Source organism: Rhinolophus ferrumequinum, chromosome 6 (genome assembly GCF_004115265.2).
Source record: "Rhinolophus ferrumequinum isolate MPI-CBG mRhiFer1 chromosome 6, mRhiFer1_v1.p, whole genome shotgun sequence".
Classification (NCBI taxonomy): domain Eukaryota; kingdom Metazoa; phylum Chordata; class Mammalia; order Chiroptera; family Rhinolophidae; genus Rhinolophus; species Rhinolophus ferrumequinum.
The window spans coordinates 21,046,040-21,070,270 of record NC_046289.1 but is presented as its reverse complement, the minus strand read 5'-3'; the positions used below and the strand labels follow the sequence as shown (position 1 = coordinate 21,070,270).

The following is a 24,231-nucleotide window of genomic DNA, read 5'->3' as shown; positions in this document are numbered from 1 at the left end:
CAGTCCCATTGTCCAGCCAGGCTCCATGGACTGACCCTATGGTTATGCTGGGAAAGGGTCCTGGCCATCTCATAGTCACGTGGTAATGACCCTGTGGGAAGAAGATGGTTAGGTTTTAGTTGCTGTGGCAACTTTGGTGTTTGCTTATCCTGATGTTGAGTTTTCAGCCTTATGTTAATGCAGATTGGGGCTATTTCATCCCCAAGGAGAATATATAACCAGTGGCTACGTCTCAATGGTCTCTTGGCACCCTTTGGCTTTCACATCCTTAATGCAAGTTGTAATAGCTCAGCTGGGTTTCCTGGTTCTCGTTTCAGGAATGTATGTGAAGAGGTTCTCTCTTTGAGAACTATAAGATGCGAAACCAAGGGGGAACTCTGTTTCCCTTTGTTAATGACTGCACAAACAGGTGTGGGTGCTAAATGCCATGTTTCTGGTATCTGACAAAAAGCAGGTGCTCAATAATTGTTTGAAGCCTTAATAAAGTACATCGAATGTGTGCGTGTGTGTTGGGGGGGCAGATGGGTGCATTCATGTTTTATATGCAGACACACCTGTCTGTCCATCGACATGTGTCTGTGTGCTCACTGACGTGGGTGATGGATGGATGCAGCATCCCAGTAATGTGAGCTCAGTGATGGCTGGTTAATAATTTAATCAATAAGGTCAGATATTTCTTGGACCTCCATTGGAAATGCCTTCTCTCTTTTAATGGGAAAAGTGGTGTGTTTACTGTCGGGATGTTTTCACTGAATCTGTGTCAAGCACATGCACTTTCCACTTGGTTTGATCTAGTTGAAGACAGACTAGGAAGACTTTTTTTGTTGTTTACAAACCAATGGTTTCCTGTAACAATTATAGGCAGCAGCCAGCCTGGGACCATGTAAATGCTTGTGGAATGGCTGTTTGAGGCAGGCACGTTGTCACCGGAGATGGAGAGGCTCCATTAGCTCGTGTGGATTCCCTGGAGAAGACGAGGCTCACTGGGGACAAGATAATTGTCCTCGGCTATCGGAAGAGCTGCCATGTAGAGGAGGGAGTGGTTACCGGGCAGGAGACTTGAAGGGATCAGAGCTACCGAAGAAGAATTTTGTTGCTTAGATCTGTTGGACGATGAAATACGTAGCTTTGCGAAGCCCAGTCATTGTCAGGGGTGCAACAGGTGCTGAAATGACACCTGTCAGGAGTATGGGACGGTGTCTGTGTGCCTTCAAACCAAGGGCTCCATGGTTCTGGGGGTCTCAGCAGCCAGGCCCACCCTTACGTTTCATCATATATGTCCTCTGCCTTTCAGCGGGTGGGAAGAGTATTCTCTAGATCAGAGGCCTTCAAAAGGGGGCACATGCAAGATTATTCTTTGGGGATATAGGAAGGAAACAATAACATGTATGGTCATCTTATATACAAATTATTTACAAATAAATATATGTCTATTGGGAGAACATAGTAAATGTATTTAATGGAGAGTTTGGTCAGAAAGTTTTGGAGGCCACTCAAGTCTACATTTATTTCTCTTTAATTAGTTATAGTTACTTTTGGCTCCTTGTTAAAATTCTTCACCTCCTGGGCTGGCAGCTTTCAGGTGGAGGCTGATGCCACAAGCGTTCCTGATGCCACTGGTGTGTGTTGGGCTCCTCTACCCTGTGTGGTGGTCTTGGTCAACCTGGCCAGGTAGTTTTGGAGGGCCCCATGGACAAGTACTCTGGTCACACCTCCCTCCTTCTGAGGCCTCACCATTAGGAATTAATAATAGAGATGGTCCCTGACTTACAGTGGTTCAATTTATGATTTTCTGACTTCATGGGAGTGCAAAAGTGATACCATCAGTAGAAACCACACTTGGAATTTTGAATTTTGGTCTTTTTCTGGGCTGGCGCTACGCGGTACAATACTCTCTCGTGATGCTGGGCCGTGGCCGTGAGCACAGCCCCCAGGCAGCCCTGCCATGACGAGGGTAAACAACCGACACTGTACAGTGTATTCACTGTGTTAGATGATTTTGCCCACCTGTAGGCTAGTGTTGTGAGCTCAGCTAATGTAGGCTAGGCGAAGCTGTGGTGTTCAGTAGGTTAGGTGTATTGAATGCATTTTTGGCTTACAGTGTTTTCACCTTACAATGGGTTTATAAGGAACTGTTATACTGTACTATTTTAGAGCTTCTTTTAGCATGAAAATCACGGTATTTACTGGGGCAACTTTGGATCATGTAAGAGAGCAAAGTCTTTGAAGTCTTCAAGCATTTGCAAAGCAGCCATTGCTCTCTAACCGTTCATTTGTTGGAATAGGCCATCTGTTTATTGGAACAAGTTCATTCTTCTAATATTCACGGAGTGAGTACCGGTCATGTCCATCGTAGTCCCTGCTCTTGAGCTTATGGTCAGTTGGGAAGCCTGTCAGGCAGAGAGGTGCAATGCGCAGTGGAGCTGCTAAAATACCAGGTGGAATGTTTGCAGAGAAGGTAGCTTGAAAGGGCATGTTCCCCCCTGCTTGGGGTAGTGGTAGGGGTGGAGGAAATTGCACAATAAAAACTTGGAAACTTTATTTTGTTGACTGGAAGGACGTGGTACTCAGGACTGCCCTGTGAAACAGCAGGGTGCTATTTCTAGTAGTTCCCAGTTGTTAATGTGGTTGGATTGAAGGGTTGAGGCCCATGGGGAGTGATAAGAGAAGGAGTTAGGCAGGTGGGTCTGAAATGTTATGTAAGGACTTAGGACGTTACATTTTTCCTACAACTGGGAGCCACTGGAAGTTTTTTCAGTTGAGTAGTGACAGTCAGATTTGAATTTTGGAAAGATGGCGATAGGGGCAGTTTGCATGATGGATTGGCTGGTGATTAGAAGGCTTACAGCAGAGAGGCCAGGTAGAGGCTGCTGTGTGGTTTTGGTGAGAGAGGAGTCTGTTCTGGGGAGTAGGGATGGACGAAGGGCCAACTGCAGGGATCTGAAGGAGAGAAACTTAATAATTGGAAAGACAGTGACCCTTAGTGCTTTTGGACTCAGGCTGCCTGGCTCTGACACACACTAACTGTGCCAACTTTGGCAACGGACTTGACTTTTCTGTGTTTCAGTTTCACCACCTATACAATGGGGCTATGAATAGTGCCCACCATTTAGGATTGCTTTGAGGTTTAAATAAGATACTGCTTAGAACCGTGCTTGGCACATAATAAGCATCCAGTGACTGTTAGCCATTGTTATGAATTATTATTGATTACCAATTATGATTATTGGGAAAGGGAAGGAGGGGCTTTGATGACACGCTGTTTTGGTTGCAGGTATAACTGGGACAGGAAAGTCAGTGGGAGGAGCAGACTTGGGGTGGAGGTGGGAGAGGGGTGATGATAAATTTTGGTTTGTCCATATCCTGCCTTCAGACCCCGTAGGACACCTGCAGGGAGATGGGCAGAGGCGGGTGGGGGAAACGGTTATGCTAGGAAAGAAGACAGGACTGGGCACAGATGTTAACATTGTTGTTTTGGGGGTGACGGAAGGCTTGCTCACAGATGAGATTGTCCAGGCGAGGTGAAGAAGGCTAACGTTAGAACTTTTAGGAAACTCAGTATTTCATATAGTAGAGGAAAAAGAATCCATGCCGTAGATTAAAGCAAATGACCAGCGATGCAGAAGGAAAGGAGGAACAAAGGGAAGTCCCTTAAAATTCTTCACTGGCCAAACAATGAGAGAGTCCACTTCCCTAACCTGGTTGAAGTTGGGGCGTGCACTTGAATGGCATCGACAAATTACATAATTTATTTTCAAAAACGATTCACGTTGGCTTTTCTTCTGCCTTCAATTTACTGAGGTAATTGAAAAAGTTTCTGCAAATAGAAATTTGAGAAGAATGCTACAAATAGGAACTTAAATCTCCTGTCTCTATGATAACCCCGCGGGTTTTGGATGCCCTGCTCACGATGGAGTTTCTGGCTCCTACGGCATCAGAGTCCAATGGGCAACAAGGACTCAACGATCTGAGAGACTAACCCAGAGAAATAAGGTGACTTGCCCAAGATCAGCGAGTCCGCGTGCCGATTTGTACCGCTTTTCTTGGAGACCCTGTGAGTTAAACTTGAAATGCCTGGGCTACATTTTTCTTGGAGTTGGGCGCTGGACTCTTGTGGGTGCCAGCACCGCTGCTCAGCCCAAAGCCACCTTCTCCTGGTGCTGGGGAGAGAGTGCTGTGACTCTGGTCCCCGTGAGCTGAAAGAGCAAGATCTCTCACCCTGGAGGCATGGAAAGCCTGGTTCAGTAGCCGGTGAGGTTAGTGCTGGTAACTAATTCGCTTGTGGTTTCTCTATTCCTGCCCAGTGCTGGGGTACTTGGAAAGAAAGCAAAATACTTGCTTAAGAAACATGAGACTCGGTTCTGGTTGCCTGCTTGCTGCTTTCCTCCTGTCTCCAACTCTCCAGGGCTGGGGGTGGGGGTGTGTTCCAAATGCTTGCTGTGCATTATAGTTTTCCAGGAATTTCGGGACACAGGAATTTTTGCGCAGCTGTGTTGTGTATTGCTGTTCAGCAATCTGAAGTTGCTTATCCAGCGTAAGTCAGAATGGGGAGCCTAGGGAGGAGGGGGAACGCCTTCGAACATTTTTCTAAGCAGAAGAAATTGAGATGTTAGGGGCCCAGCTGGCGTGTGATGGGAACCAAGAAATGGAGCCTACGTGAGCATGCATGCTCGTATGAGATCTCTTACTGAAAGCCGGTGATGTTCGAAAGGTGTCTCTTTCCACCTCCTACATTAACAACAAACACTCACTGAAGGCCCACTGTGTGTCAGGGAAGCCCTAGGTGTAGAGTGAGGAACAAGACGGGCATGCCTCCATGCTGCTTTATTACCCAAGCAATTATCAAGCGATGGATGCTTTGAAAGGAGAAGCATCGCATAACAGTGGTCTCTGTGCATGTCAGAGTCCCTCTTCATGAGCAAAGACTCTGCGAAGTTCAGGGGTGTGAAAGGATACTCCAAGAGTCTCAGAGTTCCAGGCCAGCTCTCCCAGCCTGAGTCTGCTGGCTGAGGATCACAGGTTGAGCCAATGGACCCAGGGCTGAGTTTAGCTCAGTACCCCAATCACGCTATTGCGTATAGCCTCAAAGATGCCATCTTAATTTCATGGCAGTCTTAGCATTTACACCTGCTTATTTTGACTGACTAAATTTAATAATGATGATGATGATTAACTAATTTTCATGAAGCGACTTTTATATGCCAGGCACTGGGGTAAGTGCTTTCAAATGTGATTTCCTTTAATTCTCCCAACCACTCTCACTAGGAGACTCTACTGTTGTTTTTCTGATTTTGTAGATGAGGGAACTGGAGTTGGAGAGAGAAAGCAATCGATCTGCCTCCGCAGTGGGCCTGGGCAGATGATCCGGAGTTTGAGCTCTTACCCGCCCCACTCTGCTCCATCTTCAGTCTGGCACTGAACGTGGATCCTGAGGCCATTGATGACCCAACATTGCTGGCCCCACAGGGGTGCCTCTAGCATGTCAGGGGTACCGCCATTCTTCACTGACCTGTCTTCTGACCTGATTCCTCTCTGCACGTGACTGATTTTGATCCTGATTCAGACATGTGTTGCAAAGAGAAACATGCCAGCTGTCCTGGACCCCCTACTTTTTATCCTGGTGTCTTATTCCATCGCATGGGCCATTCCGTGGAACCACGGATTACTTGAACTGGAATCCCATATTTCCTCAATATTTTGTAAGCCATGATCCCCAAGTAATTTTTGTTGTTGTTGTTGTTGGTCTGTTGTCAGCATAGTTCCACTATCCAAAAAGACCTTTTGTCAAGCTTTGGTGGAAATAATTTGCTTGTATTAAATTATAAACTGAATATTGTTTCGATTTACGTATCTGCCTCCAATACATGCATTTTATTATTTATCTCCCCCTCTTGAGCCTCACAATCTGATCTCCTCCTTTTATGAAACTGTGACCTACAGAGGCAAGGTAACTTACAGTTGGCCACTCAGCTAGCCATTGATTAGCCAGGGGACTGGGACTAGAGCCCAGGTATTCTAATTCCCAGTCCAGCATTCATTCCCCTATATCACACTGAGAAAAGATATGGAGCTGAAGAGAACTGACTGATTCGAAAGAGCCTCAATTGCCAAGCATAATCTGTGACGATCAGAACAGCTATGGTAGCTGTCTTCGTGGACTTCACAAATTAGAAGAAAGTACAGCTATGGAAAATATAAACCAATAAATGCATAATTACCATTGTGATGAGTGCTACAGATGGAAAGAACAGGGTGATGGGAGATGTAATGAGATCAAAGGGTGGCTGGAGAGACCCCTCTGACGCGGTAACATCTAAAGATGAGGAGGAACAGGGAGAACGCAATGGAGAGGGTCTGTGTGTGTTCACTGCCACCTGCTTGGCCTAAGTACAAGGTTGGCTAGTCTAATATCCTTGGCTGGAACGATGTTTTTTACTTCCATGTATTTGTTTGGAATATGGATGGATGGATGGATGGATGGATGGATGGATGGATGATGGATGGATAAAGGACTTTCTGGGGATGGGGAAGGAGGGAAGCCATCAGTGTGTAGGATGAGGACAGCTGATCTTGTCTGGTAAGTGGGCGCACTCATGGACTTCTCCATCTGGAGTTCAGAATCCTAGAAGTGAGGATTTGGGGCTAGAATTTCTATCTAGAGGAAGCTTTTTTGTGAGAAAGTGAAGATGAAAGGCTGCTGAAACGAGACAGCCACAGTGAGTGTCATTCGCTACCAGCCTACAGCGACGTATTCCTCAAATAGCTGCACAGCACAAGTCCCACCTGCAGCCTAGTAATCAGCTTGAGCATTTCCAAAGAGCTGCCCTTTCCTCCTAGCGCTTATTATGTTCGCGGTCCTTCCATTCCTGGTCTTCCCACCGACTACAGTGTGTTTTCTCAGTATGCATGAAGAGGAATGGGGGTTACCCTGACCAATGCAGCTCTTTGCCTCTTGTTACTAGAACTTTGGCTCTTGTCTAAAGAATTCTCAGCTTAGAGAAGTAGGGGTGCAATCTGAGGCTGGGTATCAACTTGATCCTTAAACGGCCTCTGCTTCCTGGGTTTTAGGCTAACATTTATTGAACACTTACTATGTTTCAGGCACTGTATGAGTAGCTTAACTTTCTATCTCTGTTTTATGGATGAGGACTTCCCAATCTACTCTCCACCCAGACACACAAAGGGGCTAGAATGAAATTTTACCACTCCTCAGGAAAATGGGAAGAATAAACGATGCAGGAAGTTTATTGTGAAGTCATATTTACAAAATTTTCTGAGATTATGCCCTTTTATTTTGGGGGTGTTAAAATGCCCTTTCGTTTTATGAAAATGTGGAAATACAAAGTGTCGGTTTTGGGTTTTTATTCTTTCTTGGAAAAATAAAAATATAGTTAGCCTATATTCCCAAATTGCTTTAAATATGTTACAGGTAAATAACATCTATTAGTCTGAGAACCATTGTTGCAAGCCAACAACTGGTTTCTATGCTTTCTTTTTCCTAGGAGTAAAGTATTTGGATAATTTTGTTCACTTTCTATTCTGATCTTTTATCAGGAAAAAGACTGAAACTGGACAGAACCTTTGAGATCATATACTCTATTTTTCTTCTGCATTTATCAAGATGTTTTGATTGCACACTTTGACCCTGAGACCTTTCAACTCTATATTGGTACAATCAGGGTTATACAAACACTGACATTTTTTTTTTTTTAATCAAGAGAGTATTTTCAGAAGCAAACAATATGGGGCTCCTAATTCTGCAATCCATTTTTCTCTTCAGCATAATTAAACCATTTCTTACTTTTCCAATTCATTTATATTTTACTGAATTCTTTTTAACAAGATCAATTTGGCTCCATGTGTCTTTCCCAGTGAAGATTTGATTCATTGATCACTTGTTTTTATGTATGCCTATCAAATTTTGCCTATATAGCTTCTACCATTGTGGACATTCTTTTGTGGTCATTATTTCTACCACATCCAATTTTCTCATGTCAGATTTGCCGGTCTAAATTTTGTTGTGAATGTTTGATTCTTCCTTCAATTTTTTAGTCAATAACAAATTTTACCATGTGCATTTTCAGCTGCTGTCAGTTGCATTTTGTGTTTATTTTTTTTCCTGACAGGTCTAATCTTTTTCCAGGTCAATTTCTGCAGTTTGAAGAACCACATCTTCCTTCAGCTAAAGTCAGTCCAAAACATACCTGAGGGGTGACAACATCAGGGTCAAAATATCTTGTGTTATTTATAGAGACCAGTGACTCAGAAGGATGAAGAAACCCACCCAAAGTCATCGATAAAGTTAGCAGCAGAATTCTGTTGGGTCATTTTAGAATATGCAGCTCCTCTAGTTCAGTGAAGGGCAGAGTGAGAATATGAAATTGGGATAACCTTGGCGGTATGCTTGTCTCCTCTTGCTCTCTCCCAACTCTTCTGATCCTAACAGAATTTCCATCTACTCACCTGCCTAAGAAATGGCAGCTGGGGACCGCAGTTCAAAGTCTCTTGGCTTCTTCTTCCTGCTTCCTAGCTAGGCCCGCCTTAGGCTATGTCTGCTCTGGAGTGACATGGTTTATAAACAAGCAGGACCAAAAAGGAAAAAAATCCTCTCTTGTGGAGAATTAGGTCAGCGGCCGAGTTGGGGAAGAGAGGGAATCAGGCCTTGTTCTCCCATCCTTCAGTTCACCCTGCTTGCCTGAAGCAATCAGGGCAGAGGTCCTTCATGCTATCGGGAGCAGACACGTGGGGTTGGGGGCTGGGGGGCGGAGCAGTGCCTGTGCACTCGTTTGTGTGTGCATGCATGCGAACGTGAAAGCGGTCTCTGTTCCAGCCACTCGAGACTCCCCCCTCTCTCAGTGTGTTTGTCTGGATTACTCTAAGGGGGATGTTAGTGTTGTCTAATAACAACCTCAGATTTATCAAGGGATTTGTGTGATTAATTCTCAAGCAAAGTATAGCAGATAGATTAGAGTTCAGCCTGTGTGGTGGGTCTACACCCCCTATTCCCTGTCCTTTCTAGTTGGTTCTGGAGGAGGCTTCCCCCTTTCTTCCTTGTTGTCCTGATTGTTGAAGGCTCTAGCATTTAGGCTCCTACCCTAGGGTGACTGAAATCTTTTTCCACTCCTATAATGCGTGAGTGAGTGTTCAAGGACGGCAGTGAAATCTCCAAGTTCGTGATGTTGTGCCTCCATGGAAGCTGCAGAGATGTGGTCCCTTGCTTTTCCCCCCCAGTGGTCATCACTATCCTCGTAGTGCTGGATTCTTCTCCCAGACCCCTGTCAGAACCCTGGTGCCCCACCTGTGGCCCAGTGGGAACAGCAGTGAACTGGGACACAGGTGACTGGAATTTTGGTTTCACCTTCAACATTGTCCAGCTGGGTGGACGTGTCAGTTCCTCTGTCTTGGGTCTGTGTCTCTCATCTGAGCCTCAAAGGGTCCTGTACAACTTCATGGCACTGATCACAATGATAATTAAATAGCTAATTGCCTGTCTGATTGTTTGTGGCCTCTCTCCCCAGCTAGCCCGGGAGCTCCAAGTGTGTAGGACCCATGTCTGTCTTGTTGATTTGCTGTCTCCCCAGTGTCTAGCAGGGTCCCTTGACGTGGATCCGTGTAGTGGATGTGTACATGTCAGTGGAATGAACCTGTACAACCAAAGGAATGGATCTGCTTGACGTCCTAGAACTCTTCCACTTCTAAAATTCCCTGCATCTCCTCTACTCTGCTCTCTTTGAGACAATCACATACCCCTCACTTTTATGTTTTTGCTGCTGTATAACTATAGTACCACAGGAGTTTAATAATAATTATAACTCAAAAAGCATGTTTTTGATACCTAAAATTGAAGTTCCTTCGAGGGGCTGCCCCTCTGCGTAGTTGATCTTGATCATTCCTTGTGGTGGAACGCCTCCTTGCTTGGGTCCTGGAGCTCCCTCTGGAAGGGCCTCTAGAATCCTATTGAGCCCTTCAGAATGGGACTGGCAATAACGAGTAGGCTACATGCTAGCTTCTCAGACTCAAAAAAGATTCTCTTAGGTGCAGAGCAGAGACTGCACTAATTTAATATCATGAGCCACCCTTGCTTTACAAAGGGAAGAAATCAACCTTGCTTCTTTTCTGTAAATGAAAGCAAGGGATTGGGTAGAAGGGAAAGCAGAAAAGCTGACAGGAGCTTAGTGGTTAGAGAGCCTTCTGTTAGAGCTGCTTGCTTTCTCCTGAGGTTCCCTAGGTCTGTCTCTAGAAGACTCCCTTTTGCAGGTCAACGACTGTTGGGGAAGCATTCATTTGGAAGTCCCCAGCTCACTTGAGCCAGTATATGCCCCCTTCCTTCTCAAGCCCATGGCAGGTGCTACTGATCAGTCATGACCCCCTTTTCTTCCCAGGCCCATATGCAGCCTCAGACTCTTTCTTAACACGTTACTCCAGGATGTCATCAGCCAAAGAAAATGGGACTCGTGTGCTGAGCAGGGTGTCAGGCAGATCTTTAGGCATTTGCCGTGCATTTGCCGCACATTTGCCGCTTGACAACCCTGAATTTGAAATGATCCCATTTTACAGATATAGTTTAAGTAACTTAACCCAAGTCATATAATAAAGAGCATTTATTTGAGCTCAGAGCTTATGGTCTTTCTGATGTACCGCGTGCCTCTCAGGGAGCCCAGCACGCAGGGGTGTCAACCTGACCACTGGCCAGTTTTTGGTGAAACGTTTTTTAAGATTCCTCTCCACTTAATTCTTGATGGCCTTCGGGGGCCACTTCAAGGGTTTCTCCAGCAAAGATTTGGAAGCAGTCTCTGTCAACCCTGATCCCCCATTAGTACTAAATGCAGTAACAGATGGCCATATACAGCCACCCTAGCATGTCTGTGTACTCTCGTGGTTTATTAGATTTACTAACTGCATCGCCTGCAATTATGTTGAGTCTCTAGTGCCTAAGTCGGTGTCTGGCATGTAATAATGGTCAATAAATGTTAGCTATTTCTAATTGAACCAGACACAAAGGCTCACTATGGGAACAAAAAGGGCAAAGATAAAGGCTTATGATGAAAGAGACTTCCCAGCTGTTCGGAGAACCTTGAGGCCAGCCTTTCTCAAACTCTGTTCCGTGAGATGTTACTAGGTGTTGTATGGAGGGGAATGTGTCTCATGTTTCGAAAACATTGGGAAAACTGCACACTATATCCCCTCTTGGACCTCACAATATCTCTTAGTGTCAGTGAGGCTTTCTGAAATCTTGCCATACTCTTTAACTCACTGTTTTCTAAATTTATTTGACCACAGATTTTTTTTTTTTTTTTTTTTTGGCAGGGGGAGCAAGGAACTCCTAGTCACATCTTGCTGGATGTTGTATTTTTATGTAATTCAGTTTTGGATATGTTGCCCAACTTTTTCTGAAATACGGGTCAGCAGCAGGAGTTGTGGACACTCTGAAATACTGAATGACCATCAGTTCTTTCTACCAGTTTTCCACACCAATTTCTTGAAATTTGCCCCCATGTCCCATAAGGCGATAGATTTGGGTGGTTAGACCAGTGAGGGAAGAAGAAATAGGGGCTGGATAGATGGTACTGTGGGAAGCAAAAGGACTTTGGATTCAGAGCCTTTGAGTTTAAATCCTGGCTACTACTTGTGAGTTGAGTGGACTTGGGGATATTCACTTTCCTGAGCCTTGGTTTCCTTGTTTGTTAAGGATTAACAAATGTCAGGATTAAATGAGGTCATTTGTATACAATGTTGTCACAGGTGCCTGATGTTAGAGGCCTTCAGTAAATAGCAGAGATTGTAATGGATAGTTATCCTGCACTTCTCTTCTGGGTCCTATTTTGAATTTCTTCCATAATATCATTGTGAATATGGATTCTACTTAATCTTTTTTACACCAGAATCTAGCTTAGTGGCTAGTAAGGAATTGCCACTAGGTTAATATTTCTGGATTGAGCAGACGAATGACATAGCACTTTATTGTTTACAAAGTGCTTCCATGTTTATGGTCTCATGTAAACCTCACTGAAATCTGGTTATGTAATTAGTGTCACTGTTCCCACAAGTTATGGATGTGAAAACTGAGGCTCAGAGAAGCTGAGTGAGTTGCCCAAAATCACACGGCTAGTACTAGACTGAAAGGTTAGGGCTCAAAACCAGAATTTCTGTGAGCAAAACATGGCATATACACACCATATTCAGCCTTTAAAAGGAAGGACATTCTGACATAAAGCGTAACATGGATGAAGCTGGAGGACGTTGTGCTAAGTGAACTAAGTCAGTCACAAAAGGACCAATCCTGTACGATTCCACTCATATGAGCTTCCTGGATTAGTCACATTCATAAAGACAGAAAGTGGAATGGTGATTGCCAGGGGCTGGGAGTAGGAGGTCTGAGGAGGTATTGGTGAATGGGTACAGAGTTTCAGTTTTGCAAGGTGAAAAGAGTTCTGGAGATAGATAGTGGTGATGGTTGCACAACAATATGAATGTACTTTATACCACTGAATTGTACATTTAAAAATGGTGAAGTGGTAAATTTTGTTATGTGTATTTTACCACAATAAAAAAGTTAGGAAAACAAAACATAAAACCATGGCCTGTAATTCCAAACCCTGGGCTCTTTCCTGTTCTCCACGGCAGCGCCCCCTACCGAGGAGCTGTGAGTAGGCCTCTTCCTCCACGGCTCTTTTTGTACTGAATTGCAAAATTTCTGGAACTCACCTCCACTGAAACTCTGGGAGACCCACTTGCTTTTCCCATGTCATACTTCTAATTGGGCATAAGCCCTGAGGAGTTAATCTTTCCAGCAAGCAAGGAATTCTTGGAAAGAGGGCTGATCCTGTTTCTCAAGGAAATCACTCAGGTCCCGTAATACAATGATTATGATGTGCCAACATTGATTGGTACTTCCTCTGTGCCAGACTCCCTCTCCGTGCTTTTGCATACATTAGCTCTTTATAACCCTTACATCAGTCCTACAAAGTCAGTAGATTGTCCCCATTTTGCAGATGGGGAAGTAAGGGCTCAGAGAGGTTAGTTAACATCCCAAGATCAAATGCATAGTATGTGGAAGAGCCAGGATTTTTACCCAAGTCTTCCTGCCTCCAGAACCCTGTGATATCTGCAGGAGGTGGGGCAATTGAAGATGTCTGCATCTATGATGTTTTTATAACTTGAGGATTGACTGATTCCTTTCCCCTTCTGTGATGTACTCCTCTCTATCCTACGAGATGATGGGACAGCTTCTCATTAGTGTCTCTCTTGATTTCCTAGTGTTCTCTGAGCTGCAGTATGTACCTCTCCCCCTGGGGGGTTACTCTCATTTGGGGAGCTCAGCATTCAATTCTTCACCTAGTAAGATGGCATTTGGGCCCTGTCCCTTGCAGTGTCCATCTGCTATGAAGACTTTTCTGAAGCCCTCGTCCTGGTGGGTGGGAACCTGTTGTGGGTGCCAAGCTCGTGACCTAAGGCTGGGAAATATTTAGCTAGAGATGCTTTTGTTTGCAAGGCTTAAACGGCTCGATAGGAGTTCAACTTGGCACTTTCAGTTTACAAGGGATGTGTCAACAGCGACATTAATAATAACAGTTTCAATAAGTTTTTATTGAATGTTTCCTCTGTGCCCAGCGTTGTGCTAAGCACTTTATACGGATCATCTCGTTTGATCCTGACAGTCATATAAATTAGGTACAGTCAGTTCTGCTATAATGCGTGTTTTGAAAATGTAAATTTGTTCCAACGCAATTGATATATTAGGGAACTATTTGAGCATAATAATTTTGCTTTTGATTATGCATGACTTCATCCGTAAGAAACACTAGGGGAAGGCAGAAAACTGCAGCCAGCTGAATCAAGCGGTGTAGGCATACACAAGACGCACACACCTCAAAAACGTGCCAGCTACTTCAGTTTCCGTGTGTGTTATGGGTCACACCCATTCACACCTGGTGTTACAACTTTCCATCCAATTTCAGATGACCCTTCTCTCACTATCTCACAACAACTCACGAGCTTTCCACTTCTACAACAAACTTCAGGTCTTTGTCCAGTGCTATACTCATGGTAGTATTTATATATTTCTTAACCACTTGTAAAAATGGGTTCCTATCTTTTATTTTTATTTACTTTTTATGGGACAATCATGTACACGATTTCAGAAGGCTGTTGTGATGATAAAATGTGTTAATACATGGAAAGCATTTAACAGCAAGCACTCGATTACTTTGGTATTATTTCCATTTTACAAGTACAAAGTGCTGAGAATTTTTAAACTTGCAATCTGTCAATCTCTTATCATCCCAGCAACTTGAATCACTACTGAAGGACATTACAGGCTATCAAAGCACAACACAATTGTTGCAAAGACAGGAACATAGGAAAGATGAAGAACTGTTACAGTGGAAGATATTTTCACAATCTTTATTATGTGTCACTGATGACGTGCTGGGGTGTCAGGCCCCAACTGCATTTTCCCTAGGAGCCTGTGGTTTTGACTGTGTGATGTTGAGTAGCCCAGTGACTTTCAGGGATGCATAGCTGCTGTTAGCAGAACTGACTCTTACTGACGTTATTCCCATGTACCTGAAGAGGAAGGTGAAACAAAGAAATTGGCCCCAAACATTTTTAATAACAAATGGCAAAGCCAGGATTCAAACCCCTGGTTGCCTTAGCCCCGTGGTCTGTGTTCAAAACTCCTAAAGCTTAAAAAAAAAAAAAAAAAAAAAAAAAAAGTGCTACCTGCACTGATGTCTGGTTGTATCTGTAACAAATATACTGCCTCTTCCCCCAACTGTCCGTCAAGTTCTGTTTCCTCAGGCCGCTGCTAGTATGTTAGAGCCCCTCCGGTATTTGGGCACAGCAGTGGCCTGGCCCACAGGGGTGCCATCCGTTTTTCTTCCTGCTTTCCATCTTGCTCTTCTCCCTGCCACTGCCTTCGCAGGCTGGCTGGCACCTGACACAGCTCCATCTTGCAATCTGGAGTTATTAGCATCAAAGAACAAAAGCAAACAGCACCAGGGCTTGGGGGCTCCGTCTTCTACAAAGGCGGATAAATGGGCTCTGTGTCGGGATGAAGCTACACCACCTGGCCTTTTGTGGAGAGACAACTCTTCCTGTGTTTGAAGAGCTCAGACACAGAGCCGGAAAGAGCCCCAGAATGCACGAAACCCAGCCCCTTCGCTGCTGGAAGTTTGCGTTAGCTTTCAACTAAAAAAATCATTTCTGTATTTGTTCCTGAAGGAGAGGGAAGAACCTAGTGCGCATTCTCCCCAGGGCCAAGAAAAGATAGGCCTCTGGGAGATGCAGTCTTTGCCTTTTTTTTTTTTCTCTCCTAATGTCGTAGTCGGGGGTGGTCCTCAGTGGAAGGCCCGATATTTGTGGACCTGGGGCAAGAATATAGATGGAGGCCACTGGGAAGCCTCTCCTCTCTCCACCTTCAGTACCACCTTCAGGGCCCACATCTGTGTGGGCAACCAACCTGCAGAAGGGCACGGCTCCTGCAAACAGTCAGCCGTTTTCTGACACTAGAGTACACACATCAGTGGGTTGGGCTGCTCTGTGGAGAATGGACCCTGGGAAGAGGAGGAAGCCCATGTGGACTGGGGAAATTTGGGCAAGGAGTTCCAAGTGCCGATGTGTACTCCACAAGGGGTGCATGGCACATGTTGCTGGTTCTGGGTGGGGACATACATTTGGCCCTGTGGACTCTGCAGTTCCGGGGGGGAGGGTGGGGGCTGTGGCTGCTGAAGGGCCAGGTACAGGCTTGTCTAAAGCATATAGCCCAGGTCAGCAGCTCCAGTTATGCAGGCCTGTGGTCGTGCTGCATTTGACCCCTTCCCTCTGCCCTGGTCTGTGCCTTTTCTCCACTTCTGGGAGACACCCGGTATTCTAATCCCTAATTTGTAGCTGGATGGGTGCCTGTCCTGGTTTAAGACTATTTGTTTTATTCCAAATTATAGCTTCTCTGAGGTGCTCCTCTGATTATGAGAGGGTATTAGTAATGACAGAGGCCTGGGTCTGACTCTCCTTATCCATGAAAGGGGATGAATGGAGTTCCTACCTGGTAGGGTTGTGGTGAGAATTCAATAAGAAGATGTATGTAAAGCACTTGGCACAGTGCCCAGCACACAGAGAATGCTCAGTAAGTGGGAGTTTTATTATTAACAGTATGGCTTCGTGTCAGGGACCTGGAGACATGATCCCATTTTATCCCCACATTCACCCTCTGACGTGGGACCCTGGACATAGCAACTGGCCCAGAAACAGACATTTGACCTAAGCCAAACCAAAGAGAACCTTCCCAGGAAATTTTACTGGAATTACCAGGAAGTAGGCTGCTCTCTCTTCTGTAGGGCTGCTAGATTCCATCTTTGTTACCGCATGAAGACAATCCACCTGATAATGAGGCCAACACAGAAGAAAACAGGGTTTCTAGATATAATTTAAGGGGGGAAGACAAACCCAGGGTCAAATCTCAGCTTTGCCCCTCTGTCCACAGGCACGTGCCTCAATGTCTCTCAGTCTCAATTTTCTCATATGTAAATGGAGATACTAATAGAATCTATCTCAGTGAATTGTATCAATTGAGACGATCTCGTTACCATCCAATACATATTGCTGAGCACCTGTTACGGGCCAAACTCTGCTTAAATATGGGGCATACACGCCATCAATGCAACAGACAATACTCCTGCTCTCATGAAACTTGTGTTTTAATGGGGGATATAAAACTATAGACCCATCATTTAATGCCAAATAGTGATTAGTTCCATGAGGGAAGGAAAAGCAGGGTAAGCGGTGGAGGAGTGTCCCTATTTTAGAGAAGGTGGTTAAAGAAGGGCTTTCTGAGGAAGAAATGTCTGAGCTGATACCTGAAGAAAGTGAAGAACAACCTTACATCTGCCTGGCAAAGACTGTTCTGGCAGGGAAGTAACAAGTGCACCGGCTCTAGGCAGGACCTGATCAGTGTTCATTGCTTCTCTTGTTGTGGCCGGAGGGCTAAGGGCTGGCTCACAATACCTGGCACCTTCCTGAATCCATCCTCCTTGCTCTGGCATTTCCACTGACCTTGATGGATGATAGGTGCTCAAAACACACTGGGATAGGAGGATTGTAGTCAAAACAAATTCTGGCCCAGTCTGTAGCCACCTCTGTGAAGAATGCCCCGCTCAGACACGGGATGGGGGAGCAACCAGGAGAGGAAGGATTTGAAAGCTGCTGCTACCTTTCACCCACCTTCTTTGGCTTCACAACCAGGGAAGAAGTAAACTAGGACATTGCCACCTCCACGGAGTACCCCATGGACACTTATTGCATGTTCAACAACGACTTCAGCCACAAGTGCATATGGTCAGCATGGCTATTTTAAAGTTCAAAGGAAACAATTTCCTGCAGTTTGGGGAGATTTGGTTCTTCTAACTGCACGGGGGAAAAAAGAAGGGACCCGCCATTGGCCACGGGTGCACGTGCAGAGTAGAGCTTAGCGGGGGAGGCGTTCCACTTCACCCTTTTGGACTAGATCCTCTCAAGAGGCAGGACTCCGAGATTTACCCCCTGCCTTCCCTCCGCCCCCCCCCCCCCGGCGCTTTGGGGAGTGTGGGCTGGGCCACACAGCCAGCCTCCTGCAGGCAAGGCCCAGCCAAACCTTCCGGGACCCCACCTTGTGAACTCTGCCTTGGGTGTGACCTATTTTCTCAGAGAGAAAATAGAATATAAATTAAAATGCAGTGGGGCTCTGGAAAACTACAGGCCCAGCAGTGTGAGAAAATAAAACAGCAGGAGGGAGCTGGGAAGTGCTGGCATGGCTGAGGATGCGATCTCCCCTGGATCAATCACATCTGGTTGTCAGCTGCCTTTTCTTCTGCAATTGCCCCCACTTTTATCTGTGTTAAAAAATGATACACATAGTCACATATATGTATTTCCTTCAGCCAATTCTGGGGCCCGATACATAGACCCCGGGCTGTATACCAGTAGCATCCACAGAGGGCGCTGTGGGGTGATGACCTCAGAAGTGGGAGGCATGGAGTCACACACAGCTTGAGCTACATCCTAAGACAGGCTTCCTTGCTGTGTGGCCACAAGAAAGGTAGGTTTGTTTGTTTTTAAATACTCATGTGAAGGTAAGCAAGTTACCAGCTCACATTGACGGGGGTGCTTTCCATATGCTGGGTACTGTTCTAAGTTCCTCACAACAAACCCTAGGAGGTAGGAACGATTATCACACCCGTTTTATGGATGAGAAAAGTGGAACACAGAAAGCTTCAGTAACTGGCACAAAGTCACAGAGCCTGTAGAGCCAGAGCCTGAATCCTGGCAATCCGGCCTTGGATTCCCATGACCTGGCCTGTCACATGTCTACCCTTGGACCTAAGGTGGGGGTGGGGGTCATCTCTACCAAGCCACATGTAAGAAGGGTGGGAAAGGGGGTTCCTCAGGAAACAACTGAGGCTTGCTACAAAAAGAAGGGGAAAAGGATGCCAGGCAGACAAAACAGCAGATGGATCCTTTTGAGGTTTTGACCCCCACCCGCTGCCCATGCCCTCCCCTGTTGCACTCCTACCTTTGCCATTTCATTCTATTGGTCAAAATTGCATGCAGAGATTCAGGTAATTCACTGCTTCTTGGGACAGGGGCCAGGTGATACTGTGTCTCTCTGTTCGTCAAATTGGACATAACGCTCAAAACTGCTTCTAGGTGCCATAGCCAGGAACTGAGCTTGGACCCTGACCCTCAGCTGAAGAGGGTTTTTCTTGGTGGCCTCATCGGCCCTCTTTGGCAAAAAGAGAGGCTTTATCTTGTATGCACAGGACTAGAATGAGGCCAAATGAAAGCTTGAGGAGGGAAAACACAAGAAATAAGAATAGAATTTGTTTTGGCTCCTGCTTCTGCTCACCCAGAACCTGTTAACTCCCTCTTGCCCCACTTCCCACTGAGGAGTGGGGAGGGACGAGAGACGACCCAGGGGAGGGGACGGCTGGAGCAGCCGTGTTCACTCACAAGTGGCAGAGTTGAATGCAAATCACCGAAAGAAATACAGCTTAATTCCTGTGGTCTCTTGGTATTTCCAGGGAGCCATCTGGTCAACATTTTTTGGTAATTCTGTCAGTGGTAATTCAAAATGATAACAATCAAAGTAGCTAACATTTATGCAGTGTTTGCCTTGTACTGAGTTAAGTGCTTTACAAGTATTTAATCTCATTTAATTCTCATAACACTGCCATGAGGGACGCTCTGTAATCTTCCCATTTTATAGCTGAGGAAAAGGACTCTTAGAGTTCCATGATTGACCCAAGGACATCTAGCAGGCTGAGATTTGAACCCAGATCTACCTGTCTCTAAAATTTAGGATTGTAACCACAGTGCCCAAATGGGCAACTTAATATTGAAAGGGCTTTGGGGTCCATAGTATCCTGTCTCCCTTGGGTTTTGTGGCCCCAAAGAGCGTGTTTCTAAGAACAGTGTTGACACTCCCACTGCTGAACTCAACCACTAGTTTGTAACTAGTTTGATATCCTGTTTAATGAAGGGGTATTTTAATGACAATATTCTAGGCGATCCATCAGGCATAGTTAATGGCTCTGCTGAGGTACTTATGCAGAATGTTTGTTCTTCCCACCTCTTCTATTTTGTCTCTTTTTTCCCTCCCTGCTGCCTTTCCACTCCTAAATCTAACAACTCACCAGAAAACCTGAAAGGGGGTGTGGCTGGGGAATGATTCCGAGCTCTCTAGAAGTCTCTTTGGGCAGATACAGAGGGATGCAGGGCGTGGGCTGGAGAACAGCTCAGCTCTTGCTAAGCGTATGCCCCTCCCACATGCGGAGGCACAGCACATTAGGTCAGCACCTGGAGTTTTCTGGAGCAAGAGCCTTAGGGAACTGGCGGCAACTTTACAAATCTGATGGCAGCAAATCAGAGGCACAGAAGATAACCCCTGTCCCCACTCATGGGATAGCACTCACCCAGCTCCCCCATGGCTTCAGGGTGCTCATTTCAGCTTGCAAACTGAATTCAGGTTCCATGTGTCTTTGAGGGACCTGGGTTACTGTTGAATGAACGTTGAACTGGGTGGGATTCAAGGGATCTAAGTGTCTTTTCTGGTCTCTGTCCCTGAATTAGCTGTGTGACCTTGGGCAAGTCTCACAATCGCTTTCATCCTCCATCTTAACACTGAAGAATTAAACTAGATGATATCTATAAATATCCCAGAGTCACCATTCAATGATTCTAAGTGAGTCACCCAGGACGGCCCCGATGGCCAGTGGTTTCCCGGAGTAGCCCTGTTCCTTCTCCTCAGCCATAATGTATCCTCTCAGGTCAATGCTTTGGGTGGCTCTTGGTTTGGCTTTTCCAGCATGATTCTATTTTACCTTTGAGGGTAGGAGGAGGAGATTGTGTTCACGGAGATGATGGGAGTGAGCCATTCTTCATTTTTGAAAGTTCATTGGCTTGATTCAAATGTCAACCTTCCTGGGGTGGGGCGTTTATTTGTAGCTGGCAGCAGTGATTTCAAATGGCAATTTCTGTCATTAATGAGGGGGTAACAAGGAGAAAAATTAAAGGGGGAGGCAGGATTTCAATTTGTCTGGCGAATGATCTACGCACATACAGTCTCATGAGCACACACACTGCTGTCTGGGATGAAGGATGGTCACTGGGAATACTGGGGAGGGAGGGAATTATAAATGTTTCGGGGTCTTGTGTCCTTCAGCCCTATGTGACGAACAATGCTGCAACTTGCTCTTAATTCTTACGACTCTTTTTCTTTGTTCCTCAAGGCAGCGGTGTATTATGATTTTTCCTCTCTGCTGGGAAACCTTGCTTGACTTCATGTCCCGTGTTCTGTGTCTGGAGAGGAGGAGGATTTGCTTGTGTGTTGGTATGCAGAAATCAACCAGAATATTTTAACCAATATTCTTGCAGGATTCCAGTCTGCTTGGCTCTTTGGAGCACTATCTGATTCCAGGATGATGTCTTTCCGGACAGATGTGAAGCTCATCTTTCTTGCTACATGCACAGTGAAAAGGGAGCTCGGCCCCTCGGCTTGCATGGGTGGTTTGTGGGTGAAGGTAGAGCTAAGTGCTCAGAAGCTGAGCACTTTTGGGGTCTTGCATGAACTTGATCGTCATGCAAGGGCATATTGCATTGTGTGTGTGTGCTAACACTCTTCTTCCTTTTTCTCTCCCTTTCTCTCCTCTCCCTTTCCCTCTCTCTGAAAATGCTGCCACAGATGTCAGTCAAGGTCCAGGTGAGTCTTGGCGTTTGTACGGCCGCTGTGCAAATTTTCCCTCTGCCAGACTGCATGGTTTGACACTGAGTGAGACCTTTTTCTAGGGACTCTAAACAGAATAAAATTCTAAGTATATTGCATTTTCATTGATTTAGGATTAGAAGAAGACATGCCTTGAATTGATGGATTCATATTGTTTTTGAAGAACCATTTTCAAATCAAAGGAATGTGGTTCCCATGCTTATACAATCACTTCTTTCTGATGACTATTTCTGGATGAATCAAAGAAGTGGAAAATGAGCATTTTTTGAAAATATTTTTAAAAGTTGTTTTTAAGATATGTTTTCTTCAATTTAATGAATATTTTTTGACTTGTCTGCCATAAATCTATTTATCTTCTATAGCTTCACGTGGTTGAAAACTGAAGATATGATATACTTAGCATGGAAAACATGATGTGGGTGAAAGAAGGTTTCTTTCTTTTTATTCTAAGAAATCGCTTTCCTTTACCACAATAAAATTAGCAATATTTTTTTCTTGGTTATGTAACTAATACATGCTCACTACAAAAAAGGATTTTTTGTCAAATGAAATGGAAGAACCATCCTTATGATAATTGTGCATTTCACTTTTTAAAATGCATATTCAGCCAGTCCTAATTTTAAGCAGTGTATGTGTACACACATATATGTACACACATACACACACTCATATGAGAGGATACCACCATTTATAGATAAGAAGTGTCAAATTATTTAGAATGCTTTGGAGATCATTTTAAACTGGCTAGAACTCTGAGTTAAGAAGAAAAGATACCCTAGCAAATGAGAAGGGAGTATTATCTTTTTAAGGTATTTTCACGTATGTTTTCTTGTTTAGTCCTTTTACCATTTAATTCTTATGGCATCAATACAGTATATTCATTTTAATGGGAGGGAAATTTAGGGCCCGGCCTGACAGGTTAAGCGCTTTGCCCAAGGTCATAACGCTCAGCAGTGGTAGCAATGGGATTTGAACTTAGGACTTTCAGACTCCAAAGCCCCTGCACACGTCATTCACACATGCTGAGTCCCATCACTGAAAATTCTCAGTGATTGAAGATCTCATAAGTATTTCCTAATGGGACTATTGTTTATTTTTGCTTAGGCATAATGCGATATTTTCATTATTAGCAGACCTCTTTCCAAATGAATTTATCCTTAATTGTTTTTGAATATCTAAACTAATCAACCAAATTTAGGAAGAGTTTCTTCTGATCATGGACCTATGTGGGATAATGCACAACATAAGAGAATAACACAGTTGTCCCTGGCCACTGCACAGGATTTCCCCATCTCTTTTCTTCTGTTCGCTCCCAAACCGTTTGCAAATAATTAGTGTTTGAACCAAACCACAGGACAGCATTTCCTAGGAAGATACCATTAAACGCGCTCTAGCTATTTGATAATATTTTAGTTTAATCACTCACTCAACAAATATTTATTGAGAACCAACTATGTACCAGGCACTCTTCTAGGCACTAGGGATAAAAGAGTGAATAAAACAGAAGACAATCCTTGTCCTCATGGACCTTTTATTTTTCTAAATGGGGACAAACAATGAGCTAAAAATCTGTATATACACGTGCATACGTATATACATATACACATACAGATGTACACACATACATACATATGTATAGTATGTATATATGTACATGACATAATATGTATATTACATATACGGTATGCTGTGTCAGGCGGTGGGTGATTAGTGCTGTGGAGAAAAATGAAGCAGGTAAAAATGAAGTTGTTGATTTGCAGAGCGTGATCAGGGAAGGGCTCTCTGCTGAGATGATGTTTTCTAGGATACCTTCAGCAGGTGAGGGAGGAAGGCTGACACTTCAGTTTTGTTTATAAAAGTGCCACTTGGCTGAACCCCTCCTCTTTGTGGGGTCCAGTGGAGGTGTGACTCAGGGTCCCCATGGAGAGCTCCTGTGTGCTGTGCCCCGCATAGCCACACCTAGCTGGGGGAATGATGGGGGCTGAAACCCAGCCTGCGTTCCTTTTGCCAAGCCTGTGCCCCTGGGCTGCTTCTGACCATGGGGCACCTTTCTCTAATTCTCACAAAGGCCCCATATTGGTCCCGAGTGAAACAGCATGGCAGGTGAAATGCAGTGGACCCAGACGCTCCCCTCCATCTCTTCAAAAGGAGTGGAGGTCAGTGAGGGACCCTTCCTTAAACAACGGCAACTATAACTAGCACCGTTCCAGTTTCATGGCCATTATCTCATTTTATTCTCTTAAGAACCCTCCAAGGTGTGTCGCCGGTGCTGTGCCCCGTCCTACTGCTGAGGAAGTTAAGGCCAGGAGGTGAAGTGCTGTGCTGATGTCTCCTAGCTCCTGAGGAGCAGCGCCAGGAGGGGATTCCAGTCCCATTCCAAACCTTGCACTCTTTGTGCTTCTCTTGAGATGTCAAGGGCTGACTGCCAATCCCGTCACCCCACGGACCCCTTGCTTTTTTGTAGTTTCTGAGCCTGAAGCAAATCACTAATTCAGAACCTTCCTCTGTGGCCCTGGGTGTGGCAGGGGGCGGCCTGAGCTGCCTGGCCCTCGTTGAGGTGAGGGGGTGGCCTCCCCGCTCTCTGAGCCCCTGGACAGGCAGTCTGGAGCCAGCAGCGCTGTGGCTCTGAAACAAGACACCTTTAGTGCTCTCTGGTGTTGTTCCCCCTTCTTCTTAGGAAGTCAAATTGGGGATTTTATGAACTAATATAGCTATGTACCTGGGGGTCACTGGAAAGCCTATAAAGGGATGATTGGTTAATTATTTCATTTCACATGTTGAGGAAATTGGTCAGAAGTAACCCTACTATAAAACACAGTCAGAGAAGGGGCCTGGCAGGTAATGCCTTTCCCAAGATCCAGGAGATGGGCTGGGACCTGGGAGAGACTATCCTGGACACGCAGGAGAAGAGGGGTAGACACTATTTCACTGCACTTCCCATGTAGGAAAATCCACAGCCCCTTCTCCTAGTCTTTGGG

The 24,231-nt window shown here is 45.1% G+C and overlaps 1 protein-coding gene across 4 annotated transcripts in view; it reads left to right on the top strand.

Annotated features, from left to right (window-relative positions):
- NRXN3 (neurexin 3) overlaps positions 1-24,231 on the top strand; it is a 1,454,076-nt gene that overhangs the window by 11,387 nt on the left and 1,418,458 nt on the right. For all 4 annotated transcript variants that reach the window (XM_033107567.1, XM_033107569.1, XM_033107568.1 and 1 more), the window contains exon 2: positions 21,212-21,229. In XM_033107567.1, coding sequence (XP_032963458.1) covers positions 21,212-21,229 — 18 coding nt within the window. The remainder of the gene's footprint in view (positions 1-21,211; positions 21,230-24,231) is intronic.